At 40.6% G+C, this 23,818-nt stretch overlaps 1 protein-coding gene across 1 annotated transcript in view; it reads left to right on the top strand.

Moving 5' to 3' along the window:
- The window catches only part of zswim6 (zinc finger, SWIM-type containing 6), a 41,555-nt gene extending 18,447 nt beyond the window's left edge, over window positions 1-23,108 (top strand). Inside the window, exons 2-14 of the mRNA XM_020082336.2 lie at window positions 3,955-4,311; window positions 5,870-6,018; window positions 6,130-6,280; window positions 8,153-8,332; window positions 9,296-9,472; window positions 9,562-9,708; window positions 10,818-10,958; window positions 12,683-12,943; window positions 14,146-14,281; window positions 15,300-15,457; window positions 17,152-17,315; window positions 17,398-17,479; window positions 19,271-23,108. Coding sequence (XP_019937895.2) covers window positions 3,955-4,311; window positions 5,870-6,018; window positions 6,130-6,280; window positions 8,153-8,332; window positions 9,296-9,472; window positions 9,562-9,708; window positions 10,818-10,958; window positions 12,683-12,943; window positions 14,146-14,281; window positions 15,300-15,457; window positions 17,152-17,315; window positions 17,398-17,479; window positions 19,271-20,133 — 2,966 coding nt within the window. The 3' untranslated portion in view covers window positions 20,134-23,108. The remainder of the gene's footprint in view (window positions 1-3,954; window positions 4,312-5,869; window positions 6,019-6,129; window positions 6,281-8,152; window positions 8,333-9,295; window positions 9,473-9,561; window positions 9,709-10,817; window positions 10,959-12,682; window positions 12,944-14,145; window positions 14,282-15,299; window positions 15,458-17,151; window positions 17,316-17,397; window positions 17,480-19,270) is intronic.
- The last annotated feature ends 710 nt before the right edge of the window (window positions 23,109-23,818 follow it).

Here is a 23,818-nt window from a genome sequence, read left to right as displayed (position 1 = left end):
TGACTGGCCAGCTTTGGAGGCCGAGCTGACTGAATGGCTGACTGGCGTATGCCTGTGTGTAATGTAGAGTGGAGGAGGATGGGGTCTGTCTGCCTTTTGTGTGGCGGTAGTCCTGTTAAATGAAGGCTATGGCCACATAGCTGAGAGTGACGCCCTGCAGCCACAGAATTCAGTGGACAATGTTGCACACAGCCTCTGGCATGAAGGTCTCCTCAGGCTGATCTCTGTAGGGAGCTGAGCCACTGCTCTTTCACAGGCTAACGTCCCGGCTTTGTTTTCAGCCACAAAAAGACCCCCCTCCTCCTCCTCCCATCCTCCTCTCTGAATCCTATGGAGCGGGCTTATGTCACCTACCTCTGGCTTAACTGGAGTGAAGTGTTGAACCTTGTTTTCCAGTGTTTCCAGAGTGGTTAATCAGGCCATCTGCACGTCCTGTAAAGTCTGAAAAAGACTTTAATGTTCTTACCTCAACAAAACCGAACAGGCCACAGTAGATGTTAAAGGTTTTCTCTTTTCTGCAGCGGGCAGTAATTTTAGCTGTAAAAATGTTTCTTTAACCGATTGACGGTTGCCAGGAGATGTTATAAACCAATAGACTGCAATCCTCAGTTTAAAAATTGGTACGGTGTTCAAAAGTAAAGTACTGAGCAACTGTTTCGATAATGTTTTTTAATTTATTCTTTAAAATACTGTTTGCTGTTTCCATCTTCCTACAGTGAGTATTTCATGCCTGTCTTTGTCACATATGACTATATTTGTGTTTCTGGACTGCTGCTCAGTCAAAACAAGACAGTTTTAGAGGATGTGGGAAATTACAAAGGTTATTTTTAGCATTTATTTTAAAAACTGATCACACTTTTACTTAAGATGCTACATGGTAGTACTTTGTTTTCAACCTAACATCCTGTTGAATGCAGGCATCTGTTTTAATGGTGTGTGTGCATTGGCACTTTTATTTTAAGTTAATATTTTATGTACTCTCTCCACCGCTTTGTTTTATATACAATAAATACTCAGTCAAACATGTTTTTAATTACAATACTTATTAAATAAAATTACAGTTCCTGGTAACCTTTGGTGGAAGAAGTGCATACAAAATGCTTTGTACTTAAAAGTAAAAGTAAAAGATACCTAAAAGTACCAAACCCTAACGTTCTCATTATGCATGGTTAAGGGCTGATTAAGGGTTATATTATAATATATTATAGGATTATGATTATTGATGCAAAGTTGTGTAAGCAAATTTTGAGTATATTGAAATTGGTGAATAAAAAACAGTAGGACAGCTCAAACTCTAGTAACACACCATAATTCATTTGCTACTTGTGTTTTCTACAGCTCGTCAGAATTTGTAAAGTAAGTCGTTTTTTAAACTTCCAAATAAATGAAAAAAGGTGCAGTAGTCTCTCTGAAGTGAGTGGAGTGAAGGTAGTGTAAAAATACTTTACTGAAATATCTGTGTTGTAAAAAAAAAAAAAGTACAGTGTACATGAGTAAATGACTACTTTCCCGTCAGAGCTTGTCTCCTGTCTGAGATGATGCTGCGCTGGGAGGGAAGGAGTTAAGTTTGGTTGCTATGCGGTTCACAGAGAGCTGTATTATGCAAGCTGTGAAGCACAGACACACAGAGAGGAAGTGCATTACAGAATGCTGAGCTCAGGGCTTTGGCTTGCTGCCAAACATACACTCCTGCATGTGCACACGCACTCACACTCAGCTGAGGGCATACCGATTTTTCCAGCCTCCTCCTCCTCCTCCTGGAGTCACCCTCTCTCTTTCTGTTACGTCAGTAGTTCAGCTGTGGGCCAGGCATGACTGGGGCAGGGCTGTGTAACAGAGAGTGCCATGCATTTCTGTGTTTGTGTATTTAAAAAGACAGGATGTGGACTGGTGGTTGGGTGAAGTGTGTGTCAGTGTGTGTGTCCGTGGAGTGTCTGCAGAACTGAAACACAAGTTTCTGTTTGTATCAGAGGTTCCGCTCTCAGACGTTGCTCAGTTTGAGGGTGTCTCTCAGCCCCACCACATTTGCAGAAAAAAGCCCTCCTCTGTTTACAACCTTCTTCCACCCACCAGGGGTGATATGCATCAGCTATGTGGTGTGTGTCACATGTGTGAGAACATCTGAGCATTGTGGAAATCAAATCTCCAAGTTAATGTTCCGTGGTGAATAGCACTGCTTATGTTTTGTTCACATGTGTTTCTCTACACCGTCAGACTTTCCTAACATTATAAACTGTTCAGTCAGTAGTCAGTTTATTAGGAACACCAAGCTAAAACAGTAAACAGTAAATCCTCCTTCATAGTTTATAATATTTAGTTTGTTCAACAGAAGTTTGAGGCAGCAGGTCATGTTATTGTTCACTTGCATTGCACTGACAGACGTTTGTCTTATTTGGTTTAATGAGGACAGATGGAACAGAACGGCCCCTCTGTATAACGCATCAGCAGCACAATCAACATCCTGCAACAAATCAGAAAACATGAGGCGAATCATACTGTACATCCTGCTCCTGTGATTCAAGACTAGAGAGACAAACGTTCCCGCTGTGTGTGTTGACTTGTTAGACAAACAGTGAGTTGTGTACTGTGTGTCGACATGCTTTTGTCAAACTTGAGGAGTTCTGTGAAGTGATTAATGATGGAGTGACTCTCTTTGAATCAGTAACTTTGATTTGTTGGAACTAGCACTTGAACACTGAAAAACTAAAACAACAGACACTTGCCCTGGTCAATGTGTGTAAGTGGATGATAAACTATCACTGATTGTACTTTTACATCATATTTACTCAAGTACTGTACTAAAAAACAATCTGATGTACTTATACATTACTAGTATTTTTTACTTCCTGCTATATACTTCTGCTCCACGACATCTCTGTCGGCTGCTGAACTTAACAGATTCATGTTTTATAGTAGAATATATGGCAGTATTGTATAGTTTTTAATACTTTCAGTACATTGTTCTCACCAGTCCCTCTTCCCCCACTGTTTTCAACTCTATATATCTGTGATGGGTTCTTAGTTAAAACAGAAAATGAGCGCAAACTTCCCCGTGGGTTTATTTTCATGTCAAAAGACCACAAACACGAACGCTTTGAGAAATGAGGGTTCAAGACACACCCACATGTAAATGTTTCACACATTCACACACGCACAGGCCTATAGGTCTTTAACTTGTGAGAGTGCAATAGGTTCTCTGTACAATAGCAGGTCTCAGCCTGCGGTGAAATGATCCCGTCAGTCCAGAGAGAGGGAGGAGTGGTTCAGGGTAAGGTAAGCACCAGTGGTGTTGTGGAAGGGAAATGAACAGGAAATTCGAATATTTGGGTCCCTGCCCTCTCCTGGCTTCTGTCTCGCTTTTACAGTTTTCCCCCTGCCAGCTCTCTGACTGGATGAATGTCAGGTTGAACCACACTGATACCGATCAGCGAATCAGGCGAATCAGATGCAGACAAAGTGACCTATGTAGATTTTATCATCTGTAACTTTGAGATTGTAATACTTTAACAGCATGTAGATAGTCACTGACTGCAGAGAAATAACCAGTTTCTTTATACCTTAAAGTTAAAGGTTTAGCGTTCTTCAACTGTTTTGATTACCGTCATTACCCTGGCCTGCGTCGAAAGGCAATTCTTTGAATGTAAGAGATACTGCACCCAAGTAATAGAGTCACACACGGTAGAAATGTGAGGATTCTTTTTTTGTGTGCTTTTTGCATTGTTTATTATTTTTGGCATAAACAAGTGAACATAAGGCCACAAGTCTGAACCACGTCTGTGTTGACAGCTGTTGCTGGGATACATGGATCCTAAAATACTTTGAGAAGAAAGAACTAAAAGAGTTGAAGCTTTCGAACCATGCACAACTCCTCAAAGTTCTGAGAAAATGTGTTCCATGCATTGAACAGCGTATATTAAAAGATTAACCCTGTTTTCGTTCTCTGTTTCCGTGCAGGGTTTCACCTCAGCGGCACAGTAAGGGAACCTGCCACGTCCTCGGAGCCCGAGCTGGTCTGCAACGTGAGCGTCAGCTTCGACCGTTGCAAAATCACGGCAGTAACATGCAGCTGCGGCAACAAGGACATCTTCTACTGCGCCCACGTCGTGGCGCTCTCGCTGTACCGAGTACGGAAGCCCGAGCAGGTCAAACTGCGCCTGCCCATCTCAGAGACTCTTTTCCAAATGAACAGAGATCAGCTGCAGAAGTTTGTGCAGTACTTGATCACAGTGCATCACACGGAGGTGCTGCCGACGGCACAGAAGCTGGCAGATGAAATACTGTCGCAGAACTCAGAGATCAACCAGGTTCATGGTGAGTGGAGGCTCTGTATTAATGCCTGATTTTTGTGATTTCAATGGAGTGACAAGCGGTGCTTTAATGTGCAAGAGCAGCACAGGCACAAAAACCCTTGGAAGCAAATGCAGGTTCCTCAGTCTTACACCAGTGGTAGTCCAGCTGCAGGAACTCAGGGAAAACAAGCTGTTTAGGAGAGAGACACACACACACACATGTCTCTCTATATTTGTGAGGACACTCATTGACATTATGTATTCCCTAACCCCTTACCCTAACCCTAACCTTAACAACTGAATGCCAAACCCAAACTAATTCTAACCCTAAAGCAAGTCTTAACCCTGAAACAACCCTTGTGAGGACCAAATATTTTAGAACCTGGTACAAGGGATTGTTTATTTATGACACATCAACTGATAATTGAAGTATTTAATGAATAATCATGTTTGGCTAGCTTTGCAGTACATGGTGGATATTTTTCTGGTAGTTTTAATATAACCTAGGGTACTTGTAGTTCCTGTCTGTGGTTTTGTGGGTACATGTTATAGTACACTTTGCTTTGTGTTTTTGTACTGTGGTATCATCTGTTGTGTTCTATGGGGCCATTAAATACTTCTGGCCACTTCATAGATGTACATTATAGTGTTTGTAGTAAAACATATTAATTTTGGGAAAATCTTACAACAGAATATTTGCTGCTTTGTTATTTTTACGATGATGTAGCACCTTAATGTTTTACAGTCCCTGTGATATTCCTCTTCATGTTTATTTACATGTACACAAGTGTCTGTCAGCCATGTTAATGATTTAATCTGATAATATACAGTTGCTTAATTACATAGAAGCCTGTCTGAAGATGTTTTGCTTTGCAGCCTCCTTCTTTCTGTGTATCCTGCCTTAGGTTGCAGTTTGGCTGTTTCCTCTTCGTTGCTTTCATGTTGACTGTGGCAAATACTAGGAGCTGTTTTCCTTGAGTCTTATGGATTTAATCCTCCACAGTGACATGTATTAGATTGCTGAAATGCACAGGATGTATTCTTCACGAATGGAGTCCAGTTATTGTTGCAGAGTTTATGGTGTTTAGTGTTTAAGCTTAACCAGCAGTGCATCAGAGCATGAGTGCAAACAGTGAACTATATACTAATGCCGATTTAATCATGTTCAGAATTCCCAGACAAGACACTTTCATATTTAATTGTCTTGTATTTTTGAGTTACTTGTTGAGTATTAACCTTTTCTGCAACTTTATATTTCTCCTCCACTGCATGTGTTTATGTTCAATTATTATTGATAATAATAATAATAAATTTTGTATGTGCATCACATATTCATAAGTAGTAATTATAGTAACTAATTAGACTTAAAGCAAACATGCTCACTTTATACTAAAGACATAATCTCTGTGGTTTTGATGATAATCAAGAACTCTTCCTCCTTTTTACTTCACTCAAAGATCTGAGCCCTTCTCCCATCACTGAATGTAGGAAACTAATCAATGGAAATCAGGGTCATTTGATTTTGCTGTTGTTTCCCTTCCGTAATAATTTGCTGACTGATTTTCCGTAACTTGGTGCAGGAGCTCCAGATCCGACGGCAGGGGCCAGCGTGGACGATGAGAACTGCTGGCATCTGGACGAGGAGCAGGTTCAGGAGCAGGTGAAGCTCTTTCTCTCCCAGGGCGGGTACCATGGCTCGGGAAAGCAGCTCAACTTACTGTTCAGCAAGGTAACGATCCCCAGAGCGGATAACTGCGCTCGTTCCTCAGCCCAGCGAGCAGCACATAGACCTCTGTGGCAGGCGACCTTTATCCACAATGTCTCCCCCCCGTCTGTGTAGGTGAGAGAGATGCTGAAGATGAGGGACTCCAATGGAGCCCGCATGTTAACGCTGATCACAGAGCAGTTCATGGGCGACCCCAGACTGGTGCTGTGGAGGCAACAGGGGACCACCATGACTGACAAGTACAGGCAACTGTGGGATGAACTAGGTATGGAGTGAAAGCAAGCACACACTCACAATATAGAAATACAACATAGTTTGCTGTGGCTTTAGAAAGAGTGATAGTATAGAAAGTATATACTGATATTTATTCTTTTTCTTAAACCAGAAATATTAAAAAAATATTCCCTCAAATATGATTCAATTAATAATAACAATCAATATTTCCTCAAACAACTGGAACATCGGATGACAAGAGCTGTAGAAATATCTTTGCACTTGGCTGGATCACAAATATAATCAGGCTGAGGCTCAAGATCAAGGTTCTTTACTGATGCTGTTTGACAACCTGTTAACATTCTGTGCAGGCTACTTTGTACTTAAATCTGTTATCAGCAATTTAACTAGTAAAAAAAGGAAAGATTCACTCTTCAAACCCTTTTCTGGTTGCTAAAGACTGTCACGACTAAAAATTATTATTTTTCTTTACTAGTCTATTGTATTTTATAGGATCATCAAGGTGTTTATTTGTAAATGATTTTAGTATAATATATATATACATATATTATATTAACTAGTTACAAGTTGTGCTCTCGTCTGCAGGCTGCTAACTCATAAATTCATAATAAAACAGTTGTATTAAATGCTCAATGACAAATCTTCTACTTAATAAATCATAGATTAGCCCTCAGATTGAAACTCCATCCTCCCCCCTCTCTCTGTTTTTATTTTCCCACTAAACCCAGATTGTTGCTCTGCATTTCGTCACTCTCATGTCTCTGCTGTTATTCCCTCCTCGTCGTGTCCTTGGTGCAGCCTTAACAAAGAGATGAAGGATATAGCCTCTCTTCGCCTGTCCCCTCCCCCCGTTTCTCATTCTCCTTCCCCCATGCGCTTCCTCCCCACCTCTCCTTCGTGTCTTCCCTTTCCCCCCCTCATCAATTCACCTCCTTTTTTCTTTTCTTCTCCTGTTTCATTTTTGTCATCTGTCATCCTTTATTTGTCCCTCAACATTGCGCCTTTATCCTCCTGTCTGTACCCAGTGTCCTCGTGTGCTCAGCCAGGAGTGCAGGTAGCCGCAGCAACAATTACATTGACTAATGGAGAAAATACCAGCAAATCAATCAATAGTGAAAAGGAATCATTAGTTGTACTGCATTATCCAACTCCACATCTGTTGAACAGAAAGTTGAGTTGAGATTTAGTGAAATACAGATGTTTTTGAAAAGTTTTCAGCAGCGTATGTTCAGTTGATGTAATCTAAATTGCCCTGGAGTAGTTTAGAGAATAATGACCAATGGTTGATTTCTCTTTCTGCCAAATGTATTTGCTCCTTTTCAGTAATTTGCTAGTTTACTAGGCATGTGACGTTGTGTTGTTCAATATTAATTCTCAGCTTAAGACCAGAGTAAAACAGACTCCCCCATTGTTGTGCTGAAGTCTGAAAAAGAATGTTCCTCCACACTTATAATTACATTTATGACTCGTCTGCTTTGAAAGGTAGACATGCAACACGCAGGAGATGCTGAATCTAAAGTTACAGACGTAGTACAAGTGCAAGTGTGGGAGAAAAATAAAGAAATTAAAAAAGAAATGCCTGTAGTGGGATATGAGGATGGTATAATGGATTGCACAGAACACAAAAGGCCAAAGAGTCTCACAGATAGGACCAAGTTCTCAAAGATGATAAATCCTTCTATTTCAACCCCTTCTTCTTCTTCTTCATATTGTCTGGTTGTTTCTGTGTGTAGATGAATTGTCTTTGTGTACTTTTGTTTGTGTTAGATTGCTCCTGGAGGGACAAAAGGTGTTTTGTAGAAACCAAAATTGGAATAGTATTTTCACACTAATCAATATCACAGGTCTTCTGCCGCACAGTTTGCGTTTTTGTCTTTACCTGTAAATGTGTGTTTCTGTGCAGGGGCTCTGTGGATGTGCATTGTGTTGAACCCCCACTGTAAACCCGAGCAGAAGGGTTTCTGGCTACGACAGCTTCGCAGGTGGAACAGTGTGGACGTTTGTCCCTTGGAGGATGGTAACCATGGCAGCGAGCTGACCAATCTGACCAACGCTCTGCCCCAGGGCCCTCCCGGCAACCCAGGTGAGATGGCACCTGGCTGAGGCTGAGACATTTCCTTTCTTTTACTTTTTGTTTCCCCTCCAAACCCTCTTCCACATTGCATCTTCTCTCATCTGTACATTTTAGTCTGTGCCTCACCCTCCTCTTCTGTTCAGCTGTTCTATTAACACTGTTGAGTCTTCTCTTTCCCCCTCCCCCTCTCTTTTAATCAAGTCTCCTTCTATCAATCTCGTGCCTAGGAGTCGTATTACCTTTGTAGTGCAGCTAATAGAACTACCCTGATAACACAGTTTTTCTGGCCTGTACCCCTGCATGTGCTTGCGCTGAAAAAATTCCAGACACGTTTTTTATTAGATGATAATAAAGATGTTCCGAATGAGAGGGCAGAGGGTGTTGCTACTGTGGCCCTTCTGTCTGTGACGGCCCTCCTTTTGAGGTGTTATTAACATTCTCAATTCTGCTACAATAGCAGTTTTCAGTTCAGTGTCATGCCTAGCCTTACTCAGAAAGTTTGCCTTGTATTTTGGACATGTTTCTATATAGATAATGATAAACACGGGAGTTTTTGATGATTCTCAGAGAAGTTCTGGAGATTTATTTTTTCTATGATTTCTACGTTGGTTATGGACATTAATTCACGGCTGAATCGGAGGATAATGATGTCATCCAAAAGTGGGAGTGACACCGATTCTAAAAATATGTGAAAGTGAAACATTTGACCCGATCTGAGTAATGACTCAGAGGAGGAGTTAGGGATACTGATTGCAGAAAAGGGACATAAATGGTTTCTCAATTACCCTAATTGGCTCCATGAGCTCGTCATAGACACTGCAGCCTGACGGTGTTGATAGACCAGGAAAGTCAGCAGCTTTAACTGCTCTTGTAATAAGTGTCACCACCACATCACCCCCTCACAGTCTGAACACCTCAGTACCACCACGTGGGATTTAAAAACTGACCTCTTCTTGCTTGACTGACCCTCAGACTCCCTGACTCGGCCTCACCGGACCGTGTTCACGCGGGCGATCGAGGCCTGCGACCTGCACTGGCAGGACCCCCACCTGCAGCACATCATCACGGAGGACCACTACACCAACTACTGTTACCATGGCAACATGGACAGCTCCCTCTTCGATGCCCGAGGGTGGCCCCTTTGGCACGGTGAGAGACTGGGTTCGAGGTCAGACAAGTTGAATCAATAAAACTGAAAATGTCTTGAAACGTCTTTTCTTCTCCTTCCATCCCCGCAGAGCATGTACCCACCGCCTGCGCCCGAGTCGACGCCCTGAGATCACATGGTTACCCCAAGGAAGCACTCAGACTGGCCATCGCCATAGTCAACACACTGAGGAGGCAACAGCAGAAACAGCTGGAGTTCTTCCGCACTCATAAAAAAGGTCCGTTTATTCTCCATCAAGCTTTATTTAACCTTGAAGGCACAGAAACAGGAATCCATCCTTTGTTACTCTTCCTCAGTTTCCTTCCTTTTTATTTTTCCCCATCTTAGCTTTGCTCTGACTTAATATTTAATGCTGTACATATTGTTAAGCTATTTGAAGCAGATTTGTGGTGTTTGGCAAAACAAATGTAATGGGCTCAAATCAATCATTCACTTGCTGTGTTTTGGCTCCTAAAACATTTTAAGGATTATTTAGAATATAAAGGATATATCCTGTGTTGCAAAGCTTTTTGTGCCCCTTGAAAAACACAATACAATTTTTTTTTTATTTCCCACTCCCTTTAAAACTGCATAGAACTAACTGCAGAATTCCGCAGTGAGACCACATTTTACACAGAAACCTTTATTATTAAGTTATTAACTTTCCCATATTCATGATTTCATTTTTACTATGTGCGAAAGCTTATGTCCATCATAATACAATAACTATCAGAGACACTTGCCTGTAATAGAATTGACAGTTTTAGCCTAAAATGGCTGAATTGTAATATTAATGCTAAAAGCTACAGGACCATTAACAGTAATGAAAGACATTAAGAGAATAAACAAACTGGTGAAAACGATTCACCCACAGTTGCTTTATAACATACAAATATGTTTTTTGATTCATACAACTGTCACTGATCACTTCTGTATTATTTTCTGTATCTTTTGCTTGAAAAAAAATCCTACAGACACGTTTGAAGACGCATAAAAATATTCTGTTTAGAATATTAAAAAGATCAGGTACCTCGTTAGAAATTCTTAAAATCAAATCTAATCCCTTCCCAGAATCTATGAATAATGCAAATAGTTTTCACTTCAGAAGTTAAACAGCTGGACACAAGATGACTTCCCTGGAAAGTCTTTTCTCAGTGTTGCACTCAGAGAACTGCAGGTTTCAAATTTCTACATCTCACTGGTGCAAGTTGCACATTGGACCATGATTTGGCCTCAAGAAAAAACACAGTGAAGTTACAAGACAACACATTAAAGAGCCGATGGGCTTTAAATTAAAGTTTGCTTTGTCTCCATTAACGGTCTCTTGGTGTTTGTGTTCCACTGTAGAGCTGCTTCATAAAGGCATAACATCAGTTACTAACCTGGAGGGTTGGGTGGGCCACCCTCTGGACCCCATCGGCACACTGTTCAGCACCCTGATGGAGACGGGACGGGACATCGAAGATAGAATCCTGCTCGACTTCTCAGGTACACGCACACACATGCACAGTCAAAGTGCTTGACGTAATGCAGAGAAACAACACTGAAATACAAAGTAAAAGAATAGAGGCCTTGTGAAGAAAACGAAAATGTTAAATTTGATGGAAATAGAAGGAAGGAGGATGTTTGAACAATAAGTCCTGTTTGAAGCACTTTCAGCTAGTACTAAATGTGATAAAATAATAAATGTCTACATGACATTATTCAATAATTGATACTTTTAGCTTCACTTATCTACTTCTAGTCCAGTGGTTCCTAATTGATGGGCCGTAAGTTGATAGACAGACAACTTTGCAGCTGACTCTGTTAGAGACGTGTTGTCCTTGCACTGTTGTAGAGTACAACTATAAAGCAGCAAAAGTATGTGAAAGCTGTACTTAAAGCACAGTACGTGAGTACCAGCACTAAGTTACTGTTTACCACTGCAGATAGATTTACACTGCAGTGGTTGCATCTTCCTGTCTGAACTGCAGGCCCTCAGGCCGCAATCAGCAGTGATGACACAGACGTGCTGATTGGCCGGCAGTCATCCTCCAATAACAGCTCATGAATAAGGAATGCAGCAGGAAAAACACTCCAATTAAAAAGTATTAATTATGCAGGGAGCTCAGCTAGCCCAATCACACAGTACAGTTCTCACAGTAGACAGGAAGTACACGTTCACATCAGCTCTACACTTCTATTGTGAAGTAGGTGAAGTAATGGGAAACATTCTGAAGCCCCTGCATGGGGAAAAGTAGCTACCTTTCAATTAAGACTGCTGTTTACATCTGATGTAAATGTAGTGTGTGTGTGTGTGAGTGTGTGGGTGTGTGTGTATGTATTCATTAGGGACTGTTAACCCTCCTGGGATGAACTGTGAGGTCTGCCAAGACATCATTAAGCTATTAAAACACAGGGCTACCATCCCCAGGAGAATACACACTGTGAAAAAAGGCCCAGCAGAATGAACAAATAGATCAATAGATCTATCAGCACACTGCTCAGTCCACAGCCCAAAGGGAACATTCTCCGCCTTAAGTCATCTCTCACATTGAGGATGGAGGCTCCAGTCTGTGAACCCTTTATTGAATCTTTTTAAGTACCTTGTTTGGAGTGAAATGAAGAGATGTATGCAAAAATGTTACCTCAAAAATTCAAAAAGTTTTATTTATCAGAAGATAAAACTTAGGGGTTCAGCACAAGTTTACACAACATTGTGAAAATATTAAATCTACTTAATCATTCAGTAAATAGCAATACAATAAAATGGTGTTTTTGAGGAGGATGAGGAAGATAAAAAAAAAAAAAAAGATTTTAAAAGTACATGAAAAAGATAACTTTTAAATGTTGGACCAGCTTACTACTTGTTATTAACATGACAAGATTTTTCGATTAGGAAAATTATCTTTTGTGCTGCACTGAGTGAAATAAAATCATTGTTTTGAACCAATAACAGATGTCTTTGTTCCCCCTGAACAAACTATTTCAAAAGATTTGATAAAGGAGACACGAGGATATGGATTTGATAAAACTTTATGAACTCCATCCCTGGTCATCAGTCAGTTTTTCTTTGCCAGTTTCTGTGTTGTCCAAAAAAGATTGAATAAATGAAAGAGTAGTTTTCCACAGAGCTTAATGAATCCTGGTATTTTACCAACTTGGAACCAGATCTAAAGGGAAGCCCATCTCAATCTCTCACCCTGCCTCCCCCTCCTCTGCTTCACCCTCAGGCTCATTTGGTCCAGGGAGGATGACGGAGCATTTTGCTTTCCCGGCGCAGCGTTTCCTGGAAGACGGGGAGTCGTTTGTGTCGCTGGCTGTGGAGACGGCACTGATCGGGTTGGGGCAGCAGAGGGTGATGCCAGACGGACTCTACGCCCAGGAGAAAGTGTGTCGTAACGAAGAGCAGCTATTGGCCAAGCTCCAGGAAGTCGATTTGGATGACTCATTGGTTAAAATCTTTCAGAAGCAAGCCATTTTCCTGCTAGAGGGTGAGTAAGGCTCAAACATTGTGAAGCACCTGTTGATTCTAGATTCTCCAACGTGATGATTTGCTGTTTTTCTTTGTCTTATGTTAGCGAACCTAAAATCTAAATAACAGAACTGAAGACATCACCTGTGACTCAGCTGCAACTGCAGAAAACTACCCCCTCTACATTCTCCTTATGATTATTTCCATTATTGATTAATCTGCTGTATATTCTCTCAAATAACTATTTTGTCTATGACATAGTGAAACATGTCTGTTATAACTTCCCACAACCTGAGGTGCCATCTTTAGTTGTCTTGTTTCTTCCACATCATTTGTATTGTTTGTTGTCTAATTATTGTATTTACACAATATTATTTATGTATCCTGCTGCAGGAATGACTCAATACTATTAATCCAACTACAACAAAAAAAATCCCTAAAAGTAGTCCTCTATTCAGGAATTAAAAGAAAAATATATCTGTGACCCATTAAATTATTTAAATAGCAACTAATGGCCTTGTTTTAATATAAGTGAATAAGAGAAGTTTTAGCAGGTTTACTGGCCACAATGTTATTTGTCAGTTCATATGAAAAGACAAGCTATGAAACACAAAGACAAACCAAAGAATACAGCTATGCTAAAGCTGTGATATTAAAGTAAATCCTTTTTCTGCATTTCACATTATCATCTTTTGGAATTATGATAATTTTGGTGCTACAGACAAGGTAGGGAAGTCAAAAACCAACACATTGTTGGTTTCGGTCCTTTTACGTAAAAAAAAGAAGCAGAATAATGAGAAACATACTGTATATAGACATGAAGGGTAGATTAATCTTAATCCTTTAAAATCTTCTGAGATTCTTGTCGTTTCTCACCTATTTATTTTTAGCATTGTTTGGGGCTGTGTGACGCTGCTTTAGGTGAAATCATAGCTGAGAGGCTGAGACAGAAGTCTCTTTTTTTAACTTTTCTAGTGGTTGACTAAGGGAATGATGGTGATTCACAGCTGAGTCGTTCTGTTCACATCAGTGTCTGTAAGTGTTTAATCTGTGGTATCAAACTTGTGGACATATCAGGCAGGGAAGCATCTCACACACAAGGTTACAGTGCAGTCACATATGAGCTGCTGTGCTGAGATCTGTGATTTTACATTCATCTCTTAGTCCGACTGTGTGGACTGAACTGACCTTTGTCTTGTGTCTCCGTGCTTTTTCCTCCAGCTGGTCCTTACAGTGGTCTGGGAGAATTACTCTACAGAGAGAGCGTGCCCATGCACACCTTTGCCAAGTATCTCTTCACCTCGCTGCTACCTCATGAAGCCGAACTGGCGTACAAAATTGCACTGAGGGCCATGAGGTGAGTCAACTGGACAGAGCGTTCGAAACACAGAAATAAAGAAAAAGTGAGACAGGGAGTTATCGTCCTCCTCTGTCTCCTTTTGGTCTCCTCTGGTTAATGTCTGGAACAGTTAGTCTGCCAGGGTGTTACCAGCTGCCACAGACCAAAATGCTTCTGGACACAATTAGACCTACGATCAATCAAGCAACTAAACATGACAGAGGAAGAGGAGTAAATGAAACCTCCACCAAATTAACAAACACTGGAAGTATATAGTAAGCAGATTCAACTTCAGCGGCAGCCATCTTGGTTTTGTTAATATAAATGCTTCATCTGTGCTCCTCTCTCAACCGTGCCCCCTTTTAGATAAATGGATGGAAAACTATCTGAAGGAGGGGGAGGTGGCAGACCCATCTGCGAGAGTGAATAAATATGAGCTGGCTGATTGGTCTTGTTTCCAGGCGGTGAAAAAGCGTCTGATGGCACAGACATGGAGAAATGGAGGCAGATTTAGGAGCTATCTGGGGCACTGTTTAATGACAAAACCTCCTTTTGCTGGAATATTCACTAAATAATTCAACACTGCTGAAAACCAGTTTTATAAAATGTGTGAATAATAAATACATGCTGTTGGTTTCCTCCCTGACCGCCACTGGAAACTTTATTTCCTCTTTCCCAAATTAGACCCCTTGGATTTTTACAATAATTTGTATTTTTGAAATTACAGACTTGAATCATAGAAGGAGAAATATTAAACTTGTGGTATCACAGAAGCTTTAAACGAATATAACAGGAGTGTGGGGGGAAAAGCGTCCCAAGCTGTTATTTTTAAACCCACCCTTATTATGGCCTGAGGCAAAGATCCACCTGAGTTTATTTGAGCCGACAAAGGAAGGCTATCCATTGATTCTATAACAGGAGCATTGCTCTCTAATAACTTCTTTACCTCCATGAAATGTTCATCTGAGTGAACAGATCAGTTCCTGTGTGATTACGTTTCTCTGTCTGTGTCTAATTGAGTTTCCTCTGTGCTCAGATTGCCAGTCCTGGAGTCCACGGCCCCCTCTGGCGACTTGTCCCGGCCTCACCATATAGTGTCGGTGGTGCCCAACCGCTACCCTCGCTGGTTCACGCTCAGCCACATAGAGACCCAACAGTGTGAACTGGCCTCTACCATGCTCACTGCTGCTAAAGGTACAAACAGAAGCGTTTTGCTAGTGGCAATGTCTGTTTCTATGGGAACAACATCTCTGGTTTTAAGGAGAAACATTATATTACATTATATAAAGAGATTAGTCTATTGTTAAGCATACCCATATTGTTATACAGTAAATATAATCCGAATAACACAAGCCCGACTCCTTCAGTACTGACTCCTTCCAAACTGATCATATACTTGTATCATGTCTAAACCAGTTTTAACACAAAGTCAACATTACAAGTTTCATTAAGGAGGATTTATTGCAGGACTGATGCATTCCACAGTGAGGTAAACTGAAAAACACATTATTCACTTTTAACAAGAAACTTTTAGGATTTCTATTATTATTTTATTTTTAATTTCTGCCATTAGATCCCTTTCACCTAAATCTTACACACTGAACCTTTAAGGAGATATGTTGTTTGTTTAATGACATGAACAATAACAAGATAAAGTGACATGTCACTATAACCGTTAGGGATGTATTTTCATGCATCAAACTGGACAAACTAAACATCTTTTGAGTTTTTATGGCAACTGAAGGCTGCCACAGGTTCTCTGTCATGTTTGGAAGGGGAGGGTGAGGTGAGGGCTGTTCAGCTGCAACATGACACTTCCCCACTAGATTTAACTAAATTCTACACACTGAACTTTTGAACAGGAAATGTTTTTGTTACGCTCTGTGCAGTGTTAGCTTCCACCCTACCCAGAATTCATGTAGGGTATTTCTGTGTCCGACCACCCACCTAGCGTGAACCGCCTCCCCTCCCTAACCTGCCAACACTCCCTGGGTTGTTCCATTCATTTTTAATCTGGACAAAATATATGTATAATCACCACTTCTAAAAATATCCCATAGGCACGACTGTGGGTGTGGGTGTGTGCGTGTGTGTGTGCGTGTGTGTGACAGTGTTGACCCAACACTCAGAGTATAAATGGATACTTATTTACAGTTTTCCTGTTTAATTCAAGTCCCAAGCTCTTCTCTTCAGGCACTGACTGGATATTTTTCTTGCTCTAACATGCCAACCAGTCATGTGACAAAATAGGTCGATGTTGTAACATGTTGTATGTAAACATGTGAAACATTAGTATGAATCATGTTTGTATATAATAAAATGAGAATAGTTTTGTAACATAAGGAAACTAGAAGGTCCTCCTGAGAGCACAAGGCTAATACCTTATCTTTCCATGTCAAAGCAGTGATTCCCATTAGTTATCTAGACTGTGACATGCACCATATTCTTATTTGTCCTGCCACAGTTTCATAATCAACCAAAACATTTTTACTTCTCATAATAACATGAAAGGGTCTCGACCTTACTACGTGCTTTGAGATAATGTGATTTGGCCCTAGACAAATGGCATTGAATTGATTAAGAGGTCTCTAATATGGTGTTTTACGCTGTTGCTGGATTGAATGAGTGCGGCGCGATTTGTCACTCAGTCGACCATACGCTCACGCTATCGTCCCCGAAGTTGTTACCATCCATGCAGACAATCAGACTTAGTAGTTTCAGCAGCAGTTGTGTAGGTATTTACAAGTTGCATGTATTTGCATTGCGTAAACTAAACAAACAGACAAAAAAATATATTGATTAACCTGTGTGAATCAATACCTCTCAAACTGTTTAAACACAAACTTAACATCGCATCTTATATCATTGGTTGTTTGGTGTGTTCACAGGTGATGCTCGTAAGCTACAAACAGTGTTAGAGTCCATCCAGAAGAACATCCACTCCTCATCCCACATCTTCAAACTGGCCCAGGATGCCTTCAAAATCGCCACCCTCATGGACAGCCTGCCGGACATCACGCTGCTCAAAGTCTCCCTGGAGCTGGGCCTTCAGGTAAAACACACAAACACACGAACAAACACACAGACACACTTCATACCGCGCAGACTCTGAGCTGATCCTGTGTTTCTTCTAGGTGATGAGAATGACCCTGTCTACCCTGAACTGGCGGAGAAGGGAAATGGTGCGATGGCTTGTCACTTGTGCTACTGAAGTTGGTGAGTATGTTTTTCACAAAAAAGTGGCTGAAATCAATATGAAGTTCTTAGTGCAGAGTCACTTGACTCTTAAAAGATTAGTAAACACACAAACTACGTCTTATCTTGTTTTCTATGTTGTTTGTATTTTCTAAGCTTTTTTGTAATTAGCTTGGAGAAATAAGGGAACAATTTGCTAAATATATTCATGTTTTTGCTCAAATTTATAGAACCAACAGCAAAACAAGGAAAGGCCTTACTGAATAGGAAATGGTACATGAATGTTGGACATGTACTCGGCCCCTTTATGGGTTCTTATTCAGCAAAATCCTAGCTCAGACCTTGGGTGCTTATTTTCCACCTAAAGATTCTGTCTATTTTTAAAGGAACTGATCCTTAAAGAAAGCAGCTTTTCCTCTCTAGCAGACAATCACCTTTTATCTAAAACGAAAACCTCCAGCTGACTCCCTAATGTTTCCATGTAAGAGTCTCAAATATGCAATATATGATATTCAGCATAATCACCAGTGACGCAGTTAGTATTTTATTTCTTTCCAACACAAACTAAAAACAGTAGAAAAACTTATTCCAATAGCAAGACAAGACTTTGCTCAGAGGGCTTTTAGCTGATGAGTTTGGCAAACTGACGTTACCTTGGGTAACGAGTTTGGCTGGTGCAAAGTGTAACTACACTTTCAGGAAAAATAAAAATATAATGAGTTTGGAGTTGGTTCTTTGGGATTAACACTATTTTTGCTGCAATGAATAATCTTACTTTGTGATTTGTTATGCTCCATCCAGGAAAATATCATTAAATATATAGAATCACATTTAAAGTAAACTAGTTAGCTGGGGTTGCTAATGGTTTAAATTAAAGGAGACAAATACACAGTTTAAAGCATTCCTTGTACTTTTGTTGTGTTTTTGGTTAATTACTACCTTCCAGCTTCTTGAGTTACTGAATATTTTTCTTTCAACAGCCCCTTATATACAGCTTCAACATGCAGGGGAAATCTAAAACTTGACAGGCGTACTGTGCTCGGCTCCTGTGTGGGGAGGGGATCAGCAAACGTTGGCAAATGTCAGTTACAAATGATTTAGACGTGTGTATGTGGAGATGTGAGAGATTTTGGGTCGGCCTTCACAAGACCTTTAGAAGTGGATTTTGGAGGCCTCTCAGCAGGAGGGAAGGAATGACTGGCAGAGTAGTAATTATGGAAGATTGTGGGCTTTGGGCTGATTAAGTGGGCCTTATGTTTGGACTTGAATACTGAAACCCAGCGGCTGATTTCCCTGAAGTGGACAGGAAGTGGGGTCCAGAGGGGGAAAACCCTCCTCCCAGATGATTTCTTGTGAATGTGGGGGAGTGACAAGGAGTCCCTGTTTCTGTGTGCACAGTTTGAAAGGATTCATTGAGAACATGCCAGTTGGTGATGTAGAGAGAGGCCAGGCCATATAATGTCACTGCATTAGAAATAGAATATTGAATTAGATGGTGAAAAGCCATTGTAAGGACTGTGATGCAGTTTGTTGCAATTCAAACAATTGAATGATTTCTGAAAGAGGATTTAGTCTGAACAGAAGCGACCCAGAGACAACAATTAAACTGAAATATGCTGTTTGGATATTATATCAGTTAATCAAATATCAGGTTTCTAGTCAACCGTACCAAATGGTAAGCATGTAAAAAGAAAACAGTAAAGGGCTGACAATTGAGCCTTGGTGTACACCATAAGGATAATTAAAGTGGGTTTGAGACATTCCATTCAGATTTAAATCTTTACTAAGACGACTCTTCCTTTCTGCCTATAGGTGTTTTTGCACTGGACAGCATCATGCAGAGCTGGTTCACCCTCTTCACCCCCACCGAAGCCACTAGTGTTGTGGCGAGCACAGTCATGTCCAACAGCACCATCGTCCGCCTGCATTTGGACTGTCATCAGCAGGAGAACCTGGCCAACTCTGCTCGCACCCTGGCCCTGCAGTGCGCCATGAAGGACCCCCAAAACTGTGCCCTGTCTGCCCTGACGCTTTGTGAGAAGGACCACATTGCCTTTGAGACAGCCTACCAGATTGTACTGGACGCAGCTGCTACAGGAATGAACTACACACAGCTGTTTACAATAGCACGCTACATGGAGCACCGTGGTTATCCTATGAGAGCGTACAAACTAGCAACATTAGCCATGACTCACCTGAACCTCAGCTACAACCAAGACACGCACCCGGCCATCAACGATGTGCTGTGGGCATGTGCGCTCAGTCATTCGCTGGGAAAAAACGAACTGGCAGCCGTCATCCCCCTGGTGGTGAAGAGTGTGAAATGCGCCACCGTCCTGTCAGACATTTTGCGGCGGTGCACATTAACAACGCCAGGCATGGTGGCGCTGCACAGTCGCAGGAACTCTGGGAAGCTGATGTCTCTGGACAAGGCTCCACTCAGGCAGCTACTGGACGCCACTATTGGGGCCTACATCAACACGACGCACTCTCGGCTGACACACATCAGCCCACGCCACTACAGCGAGTTCATCGAGTTCCTCAGTAAAGCCAGAGAGACGTTTCTCATGGCACAAGACGGACACATCCAGTTCACTCAGTTCATAGACAACCTGAAACAGATATACAAGGGCAAGAAGAAACTCATGATGCTCGTTCGAGAAAGATTCGGTTGAAAGTGGATCAAAAGACTATTGCCCTTTTTTTTACTTGAGACTCCTTTTTTATCCTTTCTAACTTGAAGTGAAAATCCACTTAAAACAACATTCATATTCATATGATTTTGGACTACTGCTTCTAATGTGATACTGAACTGAAGGGGTGTAATTATATGCACAAACCATAGAGATGTAAGGCTATTTAAAAAGCAGCATCGAAAGGAAAAAGTCTCCTGCACGTTGATTCCAAGCCACGAAATTTCAAGAAAAAGAAAAAAGCCAACGTTTCTATCCCACTCTAATCTCTGACGGGTCAAAATGCTTAAAAATGGATGCCACACACATCAACATATGATTATGTAACAGAAATAATAAGAATATCAAAGCAAGTAGATAAAATGACGACAATTTATCAGAAGATTAATATTAAGGAAGGAAGGAATGGATAGGCTTGGGTGGCCTTTCCAGCAAATTTGCCAGGGTAAAAGCTATTATTATTAAAATAATCATTATCACTATTATTACTATTACGCGTATTAAAAATGCTGAGTTGCTTGGATATGTTTTGGTGGGATTAAGCATTACATTTTGCCGTATACCATATTATAGCACTGTGGATAAAGCTAAATACACAGTAGTGAAAAATGACTAGAAAACCAATCCTTTCTACCTCTACCTCTCAATAATTCTCCTGTTGGCCGCAGCAAATTCCCTGTTGGACAAGATTTATTTTAACTTTAAATGATCTTTTCCATCAATACACAAGACTGGAATAAAACTTGTGAGTAAATCTGTGTCAAGAGTTCTGACCTGACCAGTTTTCTAAACATTGTGACTTGGAGTCACTGTGCAGTCTCTCTTCTAACTAATGTGATGATAAACACAAGTTCCTGAAGGCAGATCATTAGACTTTATTCAATTCAAGCTGCACCGAGCGTCAGCCTTAGCACAGACCGATCCTGGGTTGACTTACGTGTTGGAGGAATAATTGGACAGTCCAAGGTGATAGGGTTGAGATATGAAAAATGCTGCGGGGTAAAATTTCTCTCTGAAAATTGACACGTTGGAAATTGAAGAGGAAAACCCTGAAAGCAACAGCTGGTATTGATGTGTATAAAACCATTAAGTCTTCAGAAGCGGAGAACTGTTTGTCCCTTTTATATGTATGAGAGGAAGAGTTTTACACTGAGTATATACTGTATTGTCTAAGTGGCAAAATGTCCACCTTGCACTCCTCCTGTGTCCCTCTGTTAACATTCACAGCCTCAAAGAGAAAACAAACGGCTTTAAACCAAATGGAGCAACTCCATCTGAAGTATTGAGTACCTCTTTTTAAGGATCCAGCTTTACCCCCCCCAGTGCTCAGAAAAACTCCAAATCCACGATCAGAATTAAGTCACTGGGTCGATATTTGTTCCTGCCATCTTTAGGCTGATTGTTTTTGCTTCGCAGCGTCGTCTCAAATGTTCAATATGCTTCGTTTACAGACTATTTGTTACGGACACACAGCAAACTGTCACAGTGCTCGCTCTTGTGGAAACTTTGCAACTGTCAACATACATTCTCAGGGATTTCTCTAAAAAAAACAAGTCAAAAAAGAGAACAAAAGCATTTTAATGTCCTGTATATATGAAAGTATATGTCTGAATATTGAAAAAAAATGTATATGTTAACTAATTTATGACAGATTATTCTATGTAAGGCACAATACTTGAAGCTGCAGTACTTTTGGTTTTTGAAACAAGAAAAAAACATATCAGAAGGACTTCAAAACATTCACCTTGCATCGCATCAGGGGCTGGTGGAGACAGCGGTACACACAGAGTACATGCTGGCAGGTCTGGCTCTGCAGACATGTAATGAACTGCAGAAACCGGCCACTTGAAGACGGGAAGTGGACATGCAAAAAGTGAATTCTCCTGAATACAGAAGTGTTTCGAGGACGGCAGACGTGAGGGAAAGAGAGGACAGTGGAGGTCGAGCAGCGACGACGTTCACGTGCCAACTGCTGCGATACTCCAGTGGACACGTCTCCTCCTGCAGTGATTCGCTCTCTAGATGAAGCTGCTTTACGCCCAGTGTCCATGCCTCCTCTGCTCACATCTGAACTTTGAGAAGGACAGAAAAATTGGATAAAGCTTTATTTCACGAGTCCTGTGTTTTACAGCTAATTTCTTGTGAACTTTCCTCATAACTTTCCTAAAGATGAACTGTTTTCCATAATTTTGGATTCTCTTCATTTGGGTCTGTAAATTTCAATTTATTTCTAAATAATCTCCCGTGGAATTTCCTGAAGTGCAGGAATTTTCTTTAATGAACTATAATTTACTCATCTTTGCTCAAATACAACAGGAAATACACTTTCTTAATTTCCGTTATACTTTCTAACAAACTATATTCAGCATATATATTTCGTGAATTAATGAGGAAAGTTTCCATGAATTTAGCTGTAAAATACAGAAGCTGTAAAATAAAACATTACAGGACGTCACTCTATACCATGGGTTTTGACTGCTCCACTTTTTTGTGCGTTTTCTTTTCATTTCTTCTCGTTCAAGTGTTTTCATTTCTCTCTAGAATTCCTCACACAGGAACAGCCTTCTTTCTTGCCTTGTCTTAATGCTTTAAAATAACCAAATGGGAGTTCTAACTACCAAACCTTTTTCATAGGCCAGCCGATGTTTGGTTACAACGTTTCTTAGTGTCTTTTCGTTTTTTAGCTGAACTGTATTCTGTGCTTTAAAAGCTCATGTCATCTGTTTTTCAGTGTCGTCTCTTAGAGGTCTGTTGGTAGCTCCTTTGTTTAGAAGCGAATAATACTCCCTTTTATTTATTACGTTAGGTAAATGATTGTACAACCATGTCGACATGCTCATGAAGTTGAAACTAAGATTTGATACACTGATCGATTTATTTATGTAACTAAATCACTGTTTTATAAACTTGTTATTGAATCAACATTTTGTTTGGATTAAATTAGTTTTTTGACAGCAGGACGCGACTGTCTTCTTTCTTATTTTAGACGTTCAGTTACTTCTGCACTAATTCTTAGTGGTGTCTCGTCTTTAATGTTCTTATTTCAGACTCTATCAGTTAGTTTACTGAGAAGAAGTTGTTGTTGCATAAAGTTGTTCTGGTGTGAGGTGTGGGACATATTTGGGGGGAAAATGTCAAAAGTCAGAGTTAGTTTCAGGATTTCCATTACCCACATTTTATTTTCACTAGTTCATTTCATCTAAATTGTATGAATTGTAGTTTTCTTTACTGCAGAAAAGGCCCTTTGTATTTAAATACTTTATATTTACATCGAGGGGACCCTCTCTACGGAGGCCGCCATGTTTTTTACATTAGTCCAGACTGGACCAACTAAACACCTTTTGAGTTTTTATGACAACTGAAGCTACCACAGGTTCTTTTTTCATGTTTGGAAGGAGAGGGTGAGGTGAGGGGTGTTCAGCTGCAACATGCAACTTCAACACTAGATATCACAAAATTCCACACACTGTACCTTTAATTCCCATTGTATAATATCAGTACCAGTTGTATTGAGGTATCATATACATTAAGGCCTGAGACAGGTTCCATTGTTGAATTCTGTATGAATTGTCAGTATAGATTAGTGCTCTCAAGGAGGAAGTCATAATTTCACTTCCTGCTTATTTTTCTTCCTGCAGAGATAATTTGGGAATTTTAAGCTTTCCTT

The sequence above is a fragment of the Paralichthys olivaceus genome, chromosome 18 (assembly GCF_024713975.1).
Source record: "Paralichthys olivaceus isolate ysfri-2021 chromosome 18, ASM2471397v2, whole genome shotgun sequence".
Lineage (NCBI taxonomy): Eukaryota > Metazoa > Chordata > Actinopteri > Pleuronectiformes > Paralichthyidae > Paralichthys > Paralichthys olivaceus.
The sequence above is the reverse complement of the archived record's forward strand: the minus strand, read 5'-3'. Positions and strand labels throughout refer to the sequence as shown.